General features: G+C 43.1%; 1 protein-coding gene across 10 annotated transcripts in view; it reads right to left on the bottom strand.

Moving 5' to 3' along the window:
- SYTL2 (synaptotagmin like 2) overlaps nucleotides 1–20080 on the bottom strand; it is a 124071-nt gene that overhangs the window by 34683 nt on the left and 69308 nt on the right. For all 10 annotated transcript variants that reach the window (XM_072969049.1, XM_072969056.1, XM_072969058.1 and 7 more), the window contains 3 exons: nucleotides 13520–13671; nucleotides 11523–11658; nucleotides 854–935 (listed from right to left, as the gene is read on the bottom strand). In XM_072969049.1, the coding sequence (XP_072825150.1) occupies nucleotides 854–935; nucleotides 11523–11658; nucleotides 13520–13671 (370 nt within the window). The remainder of the gene's footprint in view (nucleotides 1–853; nucleotides 936–11522; nucleotides 11659–13519; nucleotides 13672–20080) is intronic.

Here is a 20080-nt window from a genome sequence, read left to right as displayed (position 1 = left end):
TCTGGCATGTTTGAAAAATGATTTTCTTAGTTAATCTGGTTGCCATAGAATTACCAATACATGCCATATCAGAAAAAAATCAAAACAACTGTAAAAATATACTCCGTTTCAGAGTCCTACAAAGTTAAACCAGAACCAAGCATTCCAATCTAATTCTCACAGAGGTGAGATTTTTACAGAGGTGAGAAAACTTGAGTCTGAACATACCAAACAGCTGGTGAAGGTTAGGGTAAACATGAGACTCTAACCAGGGCAGATTCCCACCAGTGCTCTTTCTACTGTATGAGACTCACTCCAATAGATGTTAAAGCTGTACTAAATGTAATTGTAATTGATCTTTCCTATAAGGATTTAAAAGACACGTATCAAGGTATTGAAGCGCTTCATAGTCACTATTATGATCACCCATTCTAATAATAGGGTATCAGTAAATAGAATTTTTTATTAACATAAGACTGTGTATCAATGCTTACTGTCTGTAGTTTCATAAACTTGACAGTTCCCTCCCACAGCAGACCTCTGACAGAGATTCAGGAAGCCACGAATAGGAATAAGGACTGACATGGAACTAACAAGCCACATTCCATACGCTTAAAAAAGGCAGCTCCCAAAAGCTTCAGCCTTTTTATTCTTTAGGGCAAAAAATCTAGGTCTTCAGCAATGCAGTATCATGGTATTCATAAAATTTTCCACCACAAGAGTGATCTCTTCTATTAAATTGTAAAAATTATCTGTATTTGGTAGGAAAAAAAAAAGTACTACAAAATCCTCTTTACTTCATGGTGCTTTGATAAAAAGAGAAAAATGGCATTCCTGCCCCAAATGAGACTTTCAAAGTCTGAGCTCAATCTACCTTGACTGGAGATGCAGCTGACTTCCTTGTGTCTTCCTGGGATGTATCAATCATGATGGAAGCTGGATTTACCACACTGGAACTGCAAACGAAACAGAAATTCAGAAAATAAAAACTCACCCTTGGAGGAAGCATAAATCATGCCTCTGAAGCCAAAAGCTATTAAGGCGGGATAGGAGAGGAAGTCTGTAAAATCAAACTGTCAGGAAGGGAGAGGGAGTGTGAACCTAGAGATGATTAAGCAGCAGAGCAAAGGCAATGGTAGAACAGAAATGAAAGACAGGCATGAGACAAGACAAAGCCATCCATGAGAAGCCTTGATGCTTGTATCACGGTACCAGGCACACAGGAGGTTTGCAATTTAAATTTGTAGAAATAAACCTGCCTCAAAGTCGGAAGCTAACAGCAGGTGCAGACTAGAAAGCGAGCAGTTGGTTTCAAGGAGGGAACGTCCCTGCTGAAATAAGGCCCCAGAGCATTTCAGAGATTCCATACACCAGGGCCAGAATGGCAGTGCTTACTCTAACTCAGGTAGAAAAAAGGTGAAGAAAAGACTCAGGTGAGACGAGCGATTTGAATATGGAACAGAAGAAACAGCAGATCTAAGAGCTGCTTTGCCAGGAGAATGGCGAATGGGGGCAACTTCCTGGGAACTCTCAACCCAACTCTCCAGGCTGGCCAGGTGAGTTCCTGTTCAAATACAAGAGGACAAGCAGAGCATCCAGAAGACAGGGGGAGGTTAGAAGCCAGGAGCTGGCTTAGAGGAGTGAGGATTCTCTAGACTATGGTTCCCTCTCTAGGGTGAGAGCATGGGGAGGGTGAGTAGAAAAACGTGAGTTGAGCCGGCTCCCTCCTGAACAACCACTCCCCTGGCCATTGAGTAAGAAGGGGAAACGAGGGCCCTCGAGAAACAGGAAAATCACCTGCTCAGACTTCCTGTTCCAGTGGCCTTGCCTCAGGCATAAGACGTGAAGTCACTACTGGCTGAAAGCACTGTGCCTGGTTAAACTCCACTAGTTCTCCTTACGGCATCACAGAGTCAAGAACATGGAAAAATACCTCGGAGAGAACTGGCTTTTCACCACTCGGCTAAGGAACGGGAGGTCGGGAAGGGGAGCACTTCGCCCGAAGGCCTCAGAGCCTTGCCCCAGACTATTGTCAGCAAAATCGTGGGCTAGATGTTCCTGCAGCTTCATTTCCTTTCCTGCCCTAAGAGCCTCAATTGTTATTTTTGTACAGAGTTAGTCCCAAGAACAGGCTGAACACTTGAGGAAGCCATGTTTCCTTCTGTTAGCCTCCTCACTGTTTCAGAAGGATTACCTCAACTCCAGCCAAGGCAAAAGGAGAAGAGGCAGATGTGTATCAAATACTGCCTGATCACCAGATGTGAGAAAGAGGGGAAAAAAGGATGGGGAAGGGAAGGGCAGGGAACAAGAGTAGGAACTTATAATGGAGCCAGAATTAAGGCTAAAAGAAAAACACATTACAAGAGGCCTCTATTCTTGCAACAGGCGAGCACAAATTTGAATCAAGTTACCTAGCAGCCAATGTGCAAAAAGAAACCTGGTCACTGATAGAATCCACAGTAAAAATAGCCAATAGCTCAGGACTAGAAAGCAGTGTCTCTTGAGTGTCATTTTAAGAAACCAGTGAGTGATATGAGGAACCTTACAGCAAATGCTGTGTCAGTTTCTCAGGTGTTTTGGATTCTCTCTCTTAATAAATAAAGCAGTCACACAATCAGAGGACCTGAGCCAGTTGCTGATGGGTGGCATCCCCATGGAACAGCCATCTTTTCCTGCCATCTTTCTCCTTCCCACTTCCCATTCACTAAGAATAAAGGATAAGCAGAGCCTCTCACTCTCATACCTCTGCTCTTTGGACATCCAGTTCCTGCGCCTCCAGGCCCCCAGCTCCGACTGCCTCTGTTTCACATCACATTGTCCCCTTCTTCTCAGAGATGAAACCAGTCTCTCTCTTACTAAACTTTGTGTAGCCATGGATTTATGCTATACAGCCTCATTCCATACATACATAGCTTACTTCTCATAGTAAACTGGGAAATCCCTCCAGAGTAGCTGGAACATCTTTCTATCCCCAACAATGCCTTGTCCGGTGCCTGGTACCCAACTGGTGACTGAACAATTGAAGGGCAACTGAGCCAGTGCCAGGGAAGGCAGCATCAGATGGGGACCATGATTTTGGTTTTGGTTTTTATCTATGTTACCTGCCAAATTACAATGAGGAACATTATTTTGGTTTTAAACAAAATGTCTGTTTCTGCTGTTCAGAAAGGTCTAGAGAAGAAACGAGGCACTCAGAACACACCATCGGACACTAAGATACCAGACACATACAGTATTCACTGGGTTACCTTGTGGTTGCGACGGACAGAAAATGGAATGAAGGTGGGATACCCTTAACTACAGCCTGCAAATCTGCCTAACTAGTAAAAAATTAAAACAAGAGTTTGAGATATAAGACTCTGTCTCTGAAAATGTAGCTACTTCCTCGATTAGGCTCTGGCTTTGCTTCTCTTAAGGGATACAACAGTGTGTTGCTTGCCTGCCTTTTACAGGGCAGTCATCATTACAGCAACCATCTTATTCTCAATTGATTTTTGCAACATTCCTGTTTGAGGTATGTATCCTTCTCCCCATTTTACTTGTAGGAAAACTGAGGCTTTGAGGGGTTAAGAGCAGAGTTACCTGTTCTATGTTACAAAATTAATGAAAGAGTTGGAGATTTGCACCAGGTGTGTCTGAGTCTGGCTCCAAAGACAATCTGTGTAATGACTGAGCTACACTGCCTCCAATTTCTTGCATTAGCAAAGCAGTTTATGGCAAGAAGACTGAAGTCTGGGTGATTCTTTTTCCCCAGTGACTCTCACACCTGTTACTTCCTCTCCATCCCTACTGACTCCTCCTTTATTTCTGTCATCTCCAGCAGCCTCATATCTGACTTCTCGACTCCCAAGTTCCAATCCCCCTAATCCTCTCAGTATGCCACCAATAAGCTGGAATGGTCTAAAACATAACTTTGATCATATCCCTCTTCTGCTCATTACCGTTCCCCAGATCCCAAGCCCAGTGGAACAAAGCTGAGGTCTGAACTTCTCAGCAAGGAACTGGAGATGCTCCACCATCTGTCCCAATGCACTGTCCCACTCCTCCTCCCTGCTGACCCTCATCCAAACATGCCTCATCCCTCTCTGCCTCCACCAGCCTTCCCCCAGCCCCTCCCACAAGTGTTTGCTCTGCTCTCTTGACCCAAATCCTCGCTACCACCTTCAAGCCCAGTCCAAATCTCACCTCCCTTGTGGTGCTGCTCCCCTATCGACCCAGCTGGAAGTGGGTCTCCTGTCTCAAATTTTACAGCCCATTTTATCGGCACTTTGGAACTGGGCCTTGCTCCCTGCCTGGCATTATTTATTATCATGTGATCAGATAATCATATATGGATGCATTATTTTTCCTAAGAGAATACAGTCTCTTTATAGCCAGATGCTGTGTCTTTTGTTTCTCAGAACCCCTCTCAGAGGGATTAGATTTCTATTCTCAGATTGTGTCCTGAATAAAAGATACTCAATACATTCCACATGATGAGTTCTTAAAACTGTACAGCAAGCCAGTTTCCACCTTGTGCTCTGTAATTTCTTCCCTCAGGCACCCATCAAAAACTACCTGCAATACTAGATGTAGCACTTAGACAAAATGCATTTACCTCTGTAGGAAGATTATTAAAATATTAGGCTATGATATTGCTGTTAGGGCTCCCCTCCTGAAAGTGTCTGCATTTTAATACAAATCTATGAAAACTTAACTAAAAAAATAATAATAATGTTAGGTGCTGTGGTAGCTTTTGAATCTTAACCAGCCTTTCTCTCTAGAGCAGTTAAAAATAACAACAGACATGCCTTCTTTTGAGATATTTTTCTGCTTAAATAGTAACAGCATCTAGAATCAGAAGCAAATTTTGCAAGTGATTTTTTGCCCCATGTTTTTTGTTGTTGCTGATTTCTCCCTTCGGACCGTGAACTCCCTGGAAGTTAATGCTGTGCCCATCCCCGGCTTCCAGCACTGTGCTAACACATGGTACACTCTGTGAGGCTTGAACACATGAACAAATACAGGAAGAAATGACTCAGGGATTGAGTGAAGCAAATCAGAAAATATGCTATGCCAGCCTTTCAAGTCAGTATTTTTTTAAGTAAAATATTACTTCTCTGGTTCTACCATACTTCATGCTACAGATTTATCTAACACAAACATTCCCAACCAAGCGTAAGGCACTCTGATGTCACAGTGAAATTATCCTTCACAACTGATTTGGGTAAATCCAAGATCCTGTAGGATTAAGAAGGATTCTTTTAAGAGCTCAATGTAATTAATTCTGTGGGGCAGACCTCTGAGAAATGAAATGTTCACATCACTGAATCTGCGATCAATCCAAGGACAAAAGATCAAATGCATCGTCCCATAGATTGGCTCATCTCTAGCCTGCCTTTGGGAGCAAGTGAAGTGCCTGACACTGAGTATTACTGAGGGTAAAGGCAAGTAGCTAATCCTTCTGGGAGAAGGAGATAGATAGATACAAACAAAAGCCTTCCTGGAAAAAGCATTAGCAGGAGAACACCATTTCAGAGCTACAGACATGGTGTTAATTGATTGGTTCTCATTCAACAGAGGGTAGAGGGAGACTGGTGTCAGAAGTGAGTTATCACTGAAGCACAGGCAACGAAGCTCAAAGACTAGTATTTTGACCTCACTAAGATGACTTTACAATGAAAGAGTATTTTAATGCTACCCAAAACAAAGTAAGGTGGGGATGCTGAGATTTTGCTTGCAAGAAAACTCACGGTTTTCTCATCATTTCATAGGGAAGTTCCCAGAGGAAAACCTGCCAATGTCATGGAAAGAAACACCATGGTGCAGGCTTTATCTTCTTCTCCCTGACCTCATTTTAGAGACATTTTCTAGGAATGTTTTTGATTAATGGACCCTACAAACCTCGGCAGCAGCCAAGTTCCCTCCTACCTCTGTGACATCTAGTTTTCCATCTTGAATGCTCCTCTCTTGTAGTTGTCCAAATTTGAGAATTCCCCTCAAACTTTTTTTCATCTTTTATAATCACCAGAATTCATGGTATAGGAATGCAGTGAGGAATTCTTGGTAACGCAAAACAACGAAACCTGGACACTGCTGATGCCATTCTTACCTTGCAGTTCAGTTTTTTTCCTCCCACCCTTCCTTTCTTTTTCTACTATCTCCCCCTGGGATCCAAACCACTTCATTCACTAATTTATTACTCATGTGTTTATTCATTAACCCTTCATTCACCATTATTCTTTATTTCATAATTGACTAGCTCATCAACTATTCTCATGTAATCACTTAATCTCTCAATCTTCATCTATTCATTCATTTATTCCAAAAGACATTTGTTAGGCACTGTTGTAGATGCTAGGGATACAGCAGTGAACAAAATACATAAGCAAAAGTCCGTTTCTTCATGGATCGGAGGGGAGTGGACAACAAATGCATACAAAGATAAATATATACTATTATGTCAGGTGGTGATAAGTTATGGAGGATTATAAGAGAGGGTGCAGGCATTTATTCATTCCTTCCATAGGTACCAAGTGCCCACTATATGCTAGATACACTGTTACAGGCTTGGGGTATGCTGGTGAACAAGATGCAGGTTCTCAACCCAAGAAAGCAATGCTGTGACACTTAGCCCCAGAAACCTGTATTTTTAAAAGTTCCTTGGGCAGTTCTGACACATAGATCACAACTGAAAACTCCTCATCAAGTAACCCACATATTCTGTATCAATTATTACATACCTCTGTGCATCCTACAAACACCTCACATTTCTTCTAATCTCATCTCTAAAATTCTGTCATGTGTCCTCTTTCCCCCATATCCTTAATTAGGCTCTCCCCCATCTCTCACCTAAATTTCTGTTATAATGTCCTTATGGAATTGAACCCATCCTCTACACAGTTACCAGAACGATCACTCTAAAAAGTAAACCTGATTCAAAGTCACTTAGTGGTTCCTAGTGACTTACAGGAAAAAGTTCAGCCTTTTGGTCAACATTCAAGGCTCTTCACAATCTGGTCCCAGTCTCTTCTTTCAGCATAACTGCCCACCACTCATGCAGCATACCCACCATACTAGACTCTTGCAGGTGCCAGGCCTACCGGACCCCCATGCCATCCCCTCTGCCTGTATTGTCCTCTCCCCATGTCTACCTAACAGAATCCTTCTCCTCCTTCAAGAACTGCCTTATATATGACTATCTTTAGAATGAGATCCTCAAGGACAGGGCCCATATCTTATTTCTCTTTGAATTTGTAGCTACCATCTTGTATACAATACATACTCAATAATTATTGACTGAATAAATGACTGCAGGAAGAATGAATTAGTAACTGTACAGGATGATTTATTCTGCTGGGTGCTAGTAAGAGGTTAAGTCAGTGTTTTCAATCAATTGCCAACAAGGACATTTAAACACTTTATTTCCAATAAATATCCTACAAGTAAACCTAGACAACCTATGCATTAACAGTTCTGAACTCACTATTCACACCTATTTGTCTTATTTTTCTCACTCTTACACTGTCTTCCATCTGGCTTTTCCTAACTCTTCTGCATATGTCTCCAGTTGGCCCACAGTATTCTCTGTTAGTTTTGCTCCAGCAAAAGCAGTCATTGACCTCTGACTGAGTGACAATTATTACTGGGGCTGGTTGATATATGGTCAGAGTGGGCTACCACTTCCTTAGTGCACGTCAGGGCACTGATGCCCACTGCCCCTAATATAATCTTCTTTGTACCTAGGAACTTGCTTCCTATGGTTGAAGGTTCTGATCTTTATCAGGATGCATTCTAAGAGTACTTCTTTAAACTTTTGGAAACCATAAGAAAAGGAAAAAAGCTTAAAACCTTCATCCATACAGGCTAAGTTATTAAAAAGTCAAGTATGCCTTAGGGTGGAATGCATGTTAGAGCCTTTCAAAGGAGAAAGGAGAAGGCCACAAGGCAACTGAGGGATGTAAGATGGGCAAGAGTGTGGGAGGAGGAACCAGAAGAAGGAAAGAATTGGGAAGCTTGGAGCACACTTGCAGAACTATCATTTTTTTTAACAGACCTGGGATGGCCCTGTCTGTGACCACAGAGCCAAGATAATACAAGCCACCAGAGGGACCAGTCCTCAGAGAGGCAGTCTTCGGGGAAGAGATCAGAGACCAAGAGAAACTAAAACGTCAGTCCACTTCTAGGCTCCTTCAGATCAAAACAGCGCCAGTAGTGGGGACATCTAAGGCCCTGATCAGTAGAGAGGCTACTAGACTCTCAGTGTTGCCCCAAGCACCCAAACTCATTTCACAGAACTTGTCATCTCAAGTAATAAAGGAGCGGTTTCTCATCCCAGAGCAGGCCTACCTCTCTAGTCAGGTATTTACACGATTCCTGATTTGGGGGCAGGATCATGACCCACTTGGAGTTTCTCACATCTTCATTTTGTGCTCCCCATCTTGGCTCAGCCATGTCCTTTGGATCATTGTATACCTGTTCCACAATTATTTTAGGGGGAGACATGATGCCCTAGGAAGGTGTGGTTCATGGACCAGTGCCAGCATGTGAGCTGTTTGTTACTGGTTTACAATGAGGTAAGTACAGAAATCAATATATGCGTTTAGAATCATTCAAAACAGTTTGCTGAGACATTCTGGCACACGATCACTGGGTTTATTATGTTGGATGCCTTTGCTGTTTTCTGTATTTCATTTTCCTAGTATTCATATTTAATATTCTATAAATGCTATCAATCTGTGATGATTAGAAATTAAAAAATTAAAAAAAAACCCCAAAACACAGGTCCTTCACCACAGTTTGTGCCAGTACTATCCTGCTGAAGATTAGTAACCAGAACTAGAACTGTGAGCCTCTGGAGTTTTCCTTGCCACTCTAAAAAGAACCTCATTCTCTGCTCCACTGTCCATCACACCTCTCTCTGCTTCCTCAGGTGCTACAGGTGCAAACAAAGATAAGTTCCAGAAGAACACAGGTAGCTTCCCACACTTGAGTACATGCTGAGTACCCACAGTATTTTATTTATTCACAGGCAGAACCCCACAATGGAAGAAAAAAATCTTGCTCTAGAGTCTGTCAGAAAAACTCCCTCAGAAACTTCAATACACAGTCACTGTTGCCTCACACTCCCTGACTCCGGGCTAAGAAAATATTGACAGGTATTGAGTCATTCTATTGAAGTTCACTTAGTCTTTGAGTACAGGGCCCAAAATATACTTAACACACCCAGTTCCCAAGGTTAAAGTATAGGTGAGAAACTCTGCACAAACCTGATGTGCAGTAAAGCAGTAATTTCTGACACGGAGAGGAGGAAGTAAATGATGGCTCCTTCTACAGTTCTGGGTGATTACCACCTGGGCCACGTAATGAGCAGAGCATGCTGGATACATCTGGCATTTTTATTCCTGCCTACTCAACCTACCTCATCTGTGTTATAATAACACAATTATTATGCCACCTGCGAATTGCTACTTTTCTTTCATCCTGAGAAATGCTAAGTAGTTCCCACGCCTCCTTTCACTTAATCTCATTACATCCTGGTGAGGCAGCTCAGTTCTGATGTACAGATGAAACCTGAACGACTCGTCTGAGGTCACACAAGGAACATAGAAAACAGAGCTGCAAATGTGGAAGTTGTATTAACAGCTTTAAATTGAGGAAGCGGGGTGGGTACCCACCAGGTTACGTGAGTTCTAAGGAAAATCAGTTGAGCTACAAGCGCAGTGGCACTTCAGTCTGCAAGGCCCTTTGAGATGAAATGGGTTCCTGGGAGAAGGACAGGAAGTAGACCCAGAGAAAACTGCGCAATGTGCTAAGTTTGTGTCTGACACCCCAAACCTTCTCCTGTCCCCTTCTGTGGCACTTGCACGCTCTTTCTTACATCAGTCCGTGCTCTGACGTCCCCTTGCCCCATCAAGCCCAGCTCTTAGGAGCTGCTCTCAGCTCCTTGAAGGTGAATCTAAATGACTGTGTTCTCACCCCAAGAGTTTCTAATATTTAAGATCTCATCTTTCCCTGTGGAAGGCAGGCAAGCCTTCACCCTGTTAGGGAGGTTGCAGGCAGCTGGTTCATGTGGAGGCACAAAGGGAAAGGGCAGGGTGTTCTCCACATCCTTTCCTGAGCTCCCTGAAAGTCCTGTCTGTATGCGAGAGCCTGTGCTTCCATTCCTTGAGCATCTACTATGTGCTGAGGACTCTGTGTTAGGAATTCTACATTTACTAGCTAATAAACTTCTCAATAATCCCGATGGCAAACTATCATCATTCCCATTTTACAGCTAAGGAAACAAAGGCCCAAGAAATTAAGTCATTTCCAGTGCAAGGTCACAGAATCAATTGCGGCTTAACAGTGTTAAGATGTTTTAACCTCTAGCCAACATGGCCTCTTCAGACATAAAAGAACATTACAAATCATCCCAGAGGGAAAGAGTGCAGCCACCCACCCCGGAAAACAAAGCGAGTACTCTTCAACAGGGAAGTGGATAAATAACAGGCACCTTAATAGAATCAGTATTCCATTATCCATGTGACGTAACTTCACTCATATTTGACTCTGAAATGCCTGTTGGCCGCTATATTATAGACCCTCTCCCTCACCTGTAAATTATGTTGGAAACATCCCTATTCCCCAGGTGCCTCAGCCTTGGACTCTGACTCAGCTGCTGTCCCACCAACAAATTCATCAACTTCATTCCAGCTGGAGACTTTGAAATGAACTGTCTTCACTGAGGAGTTAGAGATAAAATGCAACTGCCCTCCCACCAAAGAGCAACAATTATATCTCCAAGGGACAGACACCAATGGGAAGATCCTTCAGTACCTAAAAGCAAATCATCATGGTTCAAAAGGTTTGTGGCAACGTAGCCCCATGATCAGCTGTATCACAGGAACCATGTACAAATGTACATTTTGTTTGGCCAGATGATAAAATGTATGGGAAACACCAAAAAATCAAGACTGAAATATTGAGGACAATCTGCATTCTTAAGAGGCATCTAATGAGTACCCACCATGTGCCAGGTATTCTACCTACATTACATTACTGCTAACGCTCACCGTAACCTTTCTATAGGTTACGATTCCTGTCCATAATTAAGAAAAGAGACTCAGAGAGATTAAACAACTTGCCCATGGTCAAATGGCTAATAAACAGCATATTCAGGATTTGATTCATGTCTGTCTGGTTCCTGTGCCTGAGTTTCTTCTGCTGTACCAGGATGTTACAATCTGATTATCATTCATCTCTGTCTTGAAATGACTTATTCTCCTACGTTCATTTGGGAGTCCCTCTCCATCCACTACTAAGCAGAAGTCTTTAACACAAATAAAAAATAGCTCTGGTTGGTGTTGGAAGAAATCACCACTTAATATTTCTAATTTTATTTAATATGCAGATTTGTTAGAAATTCTGAAAGCTAGGGAAGAGTACTGCTCAGGCTTGTCCACATCAGAGCGCCCAGAAGCCTCTCATGCGTGCCCCTCCCCCAGGCGCACAAGACCAGTGTGGCATCTGCACCACGCCGGGAATCCCACAGGTGGCCACTCTCCCCGTGTGCTCTGTCTTACCCGGAGCTTGCTGGCGTTACATCTTCTTCCGGCTCTTCTGCAACACCAGCTAGCTCTGCAGGGAGGAGACCATCTTTGTTGACATTATTCACCCAGCTGCCCTTTGACCCGTTTGCTCTGTTCTTATTCTGCTCAGCTGAAACAGGAAACAGTAAAGACAAGAAGGTTATCTATCTTTCACCTCCATGACCTACAACTCTCATACTGGCTCTTATCACTGAAGGCTGGAAACCTGAACTCCAGGCCTTCCCTGAGTGCCCAGGCAGTCTCTCAGGTGTCTGGGGACCTGGGGTCAGAATTTCATCTACAGAAGTCAGTCGCTTCCTGTGATGTTTTCTCCCTACAAGTCAAGTCTCAGGAGAGTGTGGGCATAATTTTCAATGTGCAGGTAACTCCAGAGATGATTAAAGCAAACTTCTGACAGTTTCAAGGTGAATCTGACCCGAATTGGGGTCAGGACTGACTATGTATGGCCAGGGGATGCTCAGGGAAGGGAGTCGTCATTGGGATGGAAGCACCATCATTACCAAGTATTTACTCAACAGCTATGATGTTGAGTAAATTTACTCAAGCTATAACTTGAGGCTGGGTTTTGGAATACAAAGGGGAAAAAAATGCTTCTATTCTGAAAGGTTCCTCTTCACTGCCTCTTCATCCTCCTCCCCCAGTCTCCACACATCCAACTTCCACATTTTCCTCAATAGCCAGCTCAGATGCCAGGGTTCCCAGAAAACCTCTGTGATCCTTCTTCAGGAAATAACATCTTTTGCCTCTAAACACCCAGGGCCCTTTACCTGCACTTCTCAGATAATTAGCATCAACTGAGTGACGACTGAGCACCCAACGCAGTGCTGAGTCCTTTGCAGGCATTATCCTATGAGGAGGGAACTATTTTCCAAGTTTTCAGATTTGGAAATTGAGGATCAAAGGGTTCAAGAAACTTGCCTAAGGCCACAAAGCCAGTAAGTGACAGAAATAACTTTCATCAGTGTTAAGAAGGTGAAGCAAAATAAGGGCTCCCAATTTCCAAATACTCATATCCACGGGTCTCTTTACACATAAGTCTAGTTTCTTCAGCTGCAAAATGAGGTCCACAGAACTAACTTGTACCCTTCAGACTTCTGAAGGTCTGGGTAGTTTTGGAAAGCAAGAGGGCTGCAAGCAATGCATAGCACATAATAAGCAGTCAGCTCTCATCTGTAAAGCATGTGGCTGTGAGTCAAAAAGACTGAAATCCCGGCTCTGCCATTTGCCACCTATATGACCTTGGGCAAGTTACTTCACTTCTCTGAACTTTACATACCCCATATATAGAATGGGCTAATAATACCTAACTTACAAAACTGCTACTACAATTAGAAATAATAGACAGTAAACACCTATCATGTATTAGACACTGAAGAGGTGATGGCTATTTTCCTTATTGAGTACCAGCTAGAACTAGGCAGGAGCTGTTCTCCAGGGTAAAGGTTTACACTGACTAGTGCCGAGTTAGAGAGGAGGCACCTGGTAAATATTTAATGAACTTCAACAGAATTCTAAATAAGCCCTCAAAATACTGTCTTTATGGAAACTTGAATGATATACTTGGTTATTAGAGAAGTACCAAATGTCGAGGTCATTGAACAGGGAGGCTAAACTCTTCCAGTCACCCTACTCAGGAGAAAAGGTTCTGAATTTCCAGAGTTAAAAGCCAAAGAAAGAGGAGGTGGTGGATCCCTTATAAACCCCAATTGTCGATGCTACTCCAATTCAACATGGCACCTTAAGAGCTTTGTCCTTCTTCACCACACTGAATCACTTAGCCCTGCCCTCACCCATCCAAACCCAAGGCTGGCAAGAAGATTTTGACCTACAGGACTACACATTTTGCAAAGCATACCTCTAAGTGATTTTCCTCAGCAGGTTTCAGGAATGATTCTGACACCCTTCCCTTCTCCCAAGGACTCCTCCCCAAACAAATGCTGGCTCTAAGTGTACTAGCCAAATCAACTCACCTGCTACCTGGTGCCTCTTCTTTCTCATGGATGCTCTGATGATATCTGCACCGTGGATTTTGTCTCTGTGCCTTTTTGCCTTGGCTTCATAAAACCATTGGCCACTCATATTCTTCAGCTGCTGGTCATCCTTAATTTTTTCAGGCAAATGTCTACAAAAGGAAGAATACTCTGCTAAGAACCCACAGTAAACAAATGAGTTCACTGTGACACTGAATAAAGAAATTTATAAACATACAGCCAAAACAAAAGCTCCCAATATTTTAGAAGATCTCACAAATCTCCCAGATGATTAACAAAGTATGTCCCCCTTTGACTGAAAGGTCAGAGAAGCCAAGCTCAGTATCTTTAAAAATTCAAAGATTTAAACCATGGTCCCCAGATGATGCCTGAAATTTCTCAAGAGCAGATTCACTTTTTGGCCATAGGCTTATGAGTCCACTGTTCAAATGTAAATGCCCCAGGGAAAGATGACATATTAAACTTCCTTAAGCCTTGGTTTCCTTATCTGTAAAAAGGGATTAATAATAGTAAGCCACCTCACAGGGTTGCCATCAGGATTAAATTAGCTAAGGCACCCCCTGCACCTGCCTGGCACCTAATAAACACTCAGTGAACAACTGGTAGGGAAGTTATCAGCTCAACAGTTCCTGCCAGTTCAGTAAAATGAGTCTATCAGAGACCTTCCTGGAAGCCTGTGGGAGAGAGTGCGTGCTGTCATGTTCCTAGTTCTTAATGTTAGATAAATTCAACAAGCTGGGATCAGGGAAGATCAAACTTAAGTGGGATGGGGAGTGAAGGCAGAGGTAAATTCCATCATTTGTAGATGCTGCATTTAAGGGTTCCACAGTCATTCGTGCTCACTGAAAAACTAAAACCTAAAGAACAAACCAAGCACGGACCTCCTAAAACCTCCCTAATTGACACCGGAGGGAAAAACACTGTTCTATGTGACAAATCTTTAAATCTCTGCAACTCTCTATCCATCTCAATAAAATGAGAATCACAAACTATCTTTTCTTATCTGTAGAGATGTACTCAGAATAAAAACTTTAAGGAGACTTTGGGAGATAATACGCTACAAAAATCCAAGAGGATTTTATGATTGCCATTCAAGCTAACAGGCATGCCTCCTAAAGCAGTAAAGTGTTTCAGCCAGAGAACATACACAGTGGTCACGCCAAGAGGGTGGCAGGGCTGTGTGTGAGGGCTGCACACAGGCACACCTGGGAATGGGAAAAGCGGGAGGGGCCGTCACCCGGGTTCTGGCAAGTACGGTCCTGCTCTCCCACGTGTGCCTGGAGCGGGTATTTCCAGCTAGAGTCCAACTCTGTGCTGGAAACTCCTCTCCTCCCCCAGTTACCTAGAAAGAAGTGACCTTACCCCAAACGTATCCAATCACAACCCTTGTACACACATTGTTGTGACAGCTCATCACCAAATCCTGACAGGGACCCAGGGTTCTCACTTCATGGTTCTGAATCACCAGGAAGGCCATGGTTCTTATCAAACATTTCTAATCGTTCTCCATTGCCTAGGTTTTCAGCAGAGCAAAAAGACCCACTCTAGGCTGTTGGCAGAGCTTTTGTCTTCTGTTCCTAAAAGGACCACATCTGAGCTGAATTCGAGAGAAGTCCTTCCAGCTCTCCTCGACTAGAAAGTGAGCCTCCAGGGGCAGGGTCTGTATTCAGTATACCTTTGCTTGGTGTCTGGAAAACTGTGGGTATTTGTTCAGCACTTCTGGAGTGAAGGAGTATCACATGAGGCCCTTAACCTCCTGGCTTCAGGCTACCATTTCAGACTGATATTCCAGCCCTTGCTCCACGTGCCTCCCCGCCAGCACACTGAACTTCTTGCTGGCGTCCAGGCTGCTCTCATGTGACCTCTGTGGGTGTTACAGGCAGGAAGGTATAGCAGAAGCCCATAGGCTTTGTAGACTCCCCAAATTAGGTCTAAATCCCAGTTCTGACTCTTAGCTATCACTGTGGCAGGTTACAGAAGTCCTCTAAGCTTCAGCCTCCTTGCTTGTAAAGATAGTGGAAAATAAGACGTATTCTGCAAGACTTGTGGGATGATTAACTGAGGTGTTTACCTGAAGGTACCTAGCAGTGCCTGGATCACGGTGAGAGATCAATACATGTGAATTCTCTCAGGATGTCTTTCCCTCACTTCTCTGTCCAGCACGCTGCCCCTCATCCCTCAGATCTGTGCACCACCTCACCGGGGAAGCCTTCCCTGCTTCCTGAGGGCACAATGCCACTTGCCCTTGTCCGTGCTCCCACGGCAGCACTCACCACACCGTGTTCCAATGATCTACCTGCACATCTCTCTCATCCACTAATCTGTGAATGCTGCACACTCCTTGAAGGCGAGGACTACGTCTTAATCTTCTTTGTAATACTGGCGTCTGGCACACACAGAGCTGATACCCAGAAACTGTTTGCTGAGTGAATAAATCACTTAACAGATAAATACTCAACAGCCAGCCCAGTCTGAGTCAGGCAAAAGATCAGAGAGGCCCCTCACTGCTGGGATTAAGTGAACCACGCTCCATCCCACTGGCAGTGCCCTCTCCTAATGAGGCAGACCATCTCATCCCTTTGCAGATTAGGAAAAAGCATGATGAAATACGGCATCAGCCATATCCTGTCGAAAGAGACTCCAAACTCTCACAGCATAACAACTCCCAATTCCGCTTCATGAGATTACTTATTTTTCTTCAGCTGAATGGCACTTTGTAATGATCCCCATGCAACTCTTGATCTGTCCCTGCCTAAATGACAGTCTGCAAGCCTCTGATGACACTGAGCTTCCCGCGCCCAGTGAGCAGGTGCTGTGGTCAGGCTCACTGAAGCACATGGCCCCTTACAGTAAAGCCATTACAGTAAAGAACTGAGATTGGGTTTCTGGCTCATTTCTTTAAAGTAGCAAAAGAACAGGAAATTCTTTCAAATTCAATAAGTGCTATTTATAAATGTCCTAACATGATCATCACTGCTAGGGTTAATCAATTTCTTTTTCTATCTTAGTTATGTGGAATATTTTACAGATAAATCCATATGTATAACATCAAAGCCCCAGTTTTGCAAAGATATAGATCATTGAAAAAAAAATCCCACCATCTAAGTGGTGCTATTAAAATCTTCTCTGAACCTAGAGAGTATTATGCTTATGAAATAAGTCAGAAAAGAGAAAGACAGATTCTGTATGATATCACTTATATGTGGAATCTAAAAAAGAATACAAATGAACTTATTTACAAAACAGAAACAGACTCACAGATACAGAAAACTCAAATCAATGGTCACCAGTGGGGAAAGGGGAAGGGGGGGAAATTTAAGGGCATGGAATTAAGAGATACAAACTACTAAGTATAAAATAGATAAGCTACAAGGATACACTGTATAGCACGGGGAATTAGAGCCATTATCTTGCAATAAATTTTAATGGAATATAGTCTAAAATTACTGAATTACAATGCTGTACTGAAATAATATAATATTGTAAATCAACTACGCTTCAATTAAAGTAAATAAAAATAAAAAATAAAGTCTTCCCTAATTAATCTCTCATTTTTCTTGAACTCTAACTGTACCAACCAAGTTAGCACCTAATTCTCTAGCCACTGTACCACTTAGTTGAAGAGGGAAAAGGGTAAGTTTCTTGGGACTCACAGTTTTTAGACCTTACCACCCACTCCATGCACGCTGTACTTAGTAGAGAGCTGTGGGCAGAGAAGATGCTCAATAAACACCCATGGGCTGGTGGGCAGAAGGGAAAGTAGAAAATGAACACTCAGCTCAGAGAAGACACTGTCCTGCCGGCCCCCTAGGCAGAATATGCTGGTCATGTCCCCAGCCCTTCAGCCAACACACCCACAAAGCATGTGTTTTGTATGGGGCCTCACATTTGGCATTTGACATGCATCATCTCAGTTCATCCTTACAATTTCACCATGATGTCCAAAGAATTTAATCAATTGCCAAAGATGGCCATCTTGCCTTCTCTGTATGTTAAAGGCCATATCTGTTTATTCACTAGTTTATGAATTCCCTACCATATACCAGGCACATGCTTGGAATTGTACATAACAAACCTACAGCCCTAACTGCCAATGTCGACTCCCGTGGTGCAGAGAGAACGTGAGCAGTTCCAGGGGAAAGCCAGGAGGGCAGTGATGCCCTTCATCCTGGGTTCAGCATTTTCCCCTCAGCCTACTCGCTTCTCCTCCCTGTACTTAACGTAGCACACCCCAGCTTCCAGCTTTTCATCATGATTAAGCAAAGGCCCAACATCATAGGCAGGACCTGACTGACATTATCTACTCAGCAGTGGATAATAAGAATCAGCAGACTGGCCAGAGAGGCTGATTGGTTCATTCCCCAGCTTCCTTTTTTTTTTTTTTTTTAACCCTTCAGTATATTCTGGATGGTTAGATTACATGATTTTACATGATTTTAAAGTACTCTTAGATGTTTGTGTTGAATGTGAGAGCTGAAATGGACCTTAGATAGTTACTAATGGCCTCACTTTATAGATGAAATGAGGCCCAGAGAGGTTAAGAGTTTCACCCAAGGTCACACAGAGTTGGGACCGGAAGCCAGCCTGACTCCTAGCCAACATTCTTTCCACTAACCCATCCTGCCTGAGACAAACATGATTTTGATTTCTAAGATGGCTAGCATACTTCACTCATTATACAAAGGAATTCAACCTTTGATAGAGAATCTGAAACCCAACACATGTGAAAATGAAATAAACTGCAAAAGTTCTTCACAGTGGAAAATGAGAAGAAAACGTGTTATCGCTTGTGTTGTGGATGCATCACAGATTCCCACAGTCTGCTGCGAGGCAGCAGAGTGTGTGAGAAGCACAGGTTTTGTAGTTGGATAAGCAAGGTTTCAATCTTCCAGGGCACTTCACCTCTCCCACCCTATTTCCTCATCGCTGAATGGGTGCAGCTACACTGTTATGCAGATGAAAAGGGGAAATGTGTGTGAAACTCTGCGTACAACGTAGATCCTGGACAAATGTTGGTTCCTTTCCCCTTTGCTTTGACAGAAAACACCATCAGAAGTCCTGGAAAGCAGCTCTTCAACAACAGTTGCCTTCATTTAAAAGAAACTAGGTCTTAAGGCAGCAGCTGAGAATCATAAGATGTGGTCGCAGTTGAGATGGTATCTACTGCAAGAACGCCCATCAGCCTAGATGTGGTTGTGTGTTTATGGGATGGGCGACGTGGTGCTGGTGGTGCACAGACACACAGGGGCAATGATTTCCTGCCGGCAGTGTGACGCAAAAACAGGAAATACCACCTCTAGAGTGTGTCATTTTCAAACCGTAAAAGACTAAAATTATATATGTGTATGTTTGGTGGTGTTTCTTTTAAAGAAAAAAGAAAAAGAGAGAGAGAAAGAGATGGGGAGAGGGAGGAGGCAGTTGGGAGAGAGAAAAAGAATCCATCCTGATGTCTGCTTCACTGCTGCTTTGTGCAGTGTCTCCAGATGGTAGTTAGGGAAGCAAACTGGGTAGACATGTGTGGTAGTAACTGGCCTGGCACTTGTGGCTATGGGTCCAGAGGCAGCAGGAAGGACAGTTGTAGTGGCTACAGCGACCTGGAGCTACTTTCTTCTAACTGAACCCCGGAGACACCACAGTGGATATTTCCTTGGGTTCAAATCCATGTTATGTCATTAACAGGTTGAGTGATTTGGTAACCAGACACTTCCCCTTCCCTTGCATGATACCCACTTTCTCAGCCATGAAATCAGGATGGGAAGAAACAGAGGATAAATCATCTCCAAAGTGTCTTAAATGAGTTGGATGTGAACAAGTCAAAGCACTGGATAAATTAGGAATGGCAACCAGATCTCAATTTGAATCCAATTCTCATCTACAGCCACACTGAAAAGGATTCTGAGGAAGTGTCCAGTCTTAGCGGGCAGCAGTACCATAATCCATCAGTAATGTCCTCACAGGTACAGGAAGGTTACACTCCAAGGTCCATAATCAATTAGCATGTGAATAGGAGTCTGAATTTCAGTGGCAGATTTGCCTTTCTAATGATGTTTTGCTTAGGCTAATATTAGAATTCTCTAATTCATGTTTCTAAAGCCACATACCAACTAGGAGGACCGGGGCATTGTAAAATCATGTTGGGGAAACAAAATTGAGATTTTAAAATTGCAACTGACAATCCATTAAACGGATAAATGGTAAATTCCTTGAGAGCTGGGACTACATTTCAGTTATCCTAGAATTCCTTTCACGTCATTGTCCAGAGAAGTTCCCTATGTTTAAAAGGTGTTCAATTAAATTCCCCTGCATTAAATATCTGAGTGTTAGGAGTAATTCCCTCCTAAGGAATCAGACCGCTAACTGGAGAATCTGTCCTTTTTTAGAGGCACAGGTGGAATGGTGTATTCCATAGGGAATTAAAATGCATCCATCACCTATTACCTGATAAGATTAAGAATTATTTCGCTTAATGCTGACTTTAATTCTTTGAGTTCCATACTATGGTCATTCCCAGTCTCTGAGTTAAGGCTCAGAGAGGTCAAG

Source organism: Vicugna pacos, chromosome 10 (genome assembly GCF_048564905.1).
Source record: "Vicugna pacos chromosome 10, VicPac4, whole genome shotgun sequence".
Lineage (NCBI taxonomy): Eukaryota > Metazoa > Chordata > Mammalia > Artiodactyla > Camelidae > Vicugna > Vicugna pacos.
The sequence above is the reverse complement of the archived record's forward strand: the minus strand, read 5'-3'. Positions and strand labels throughout refer to the sequence as shown.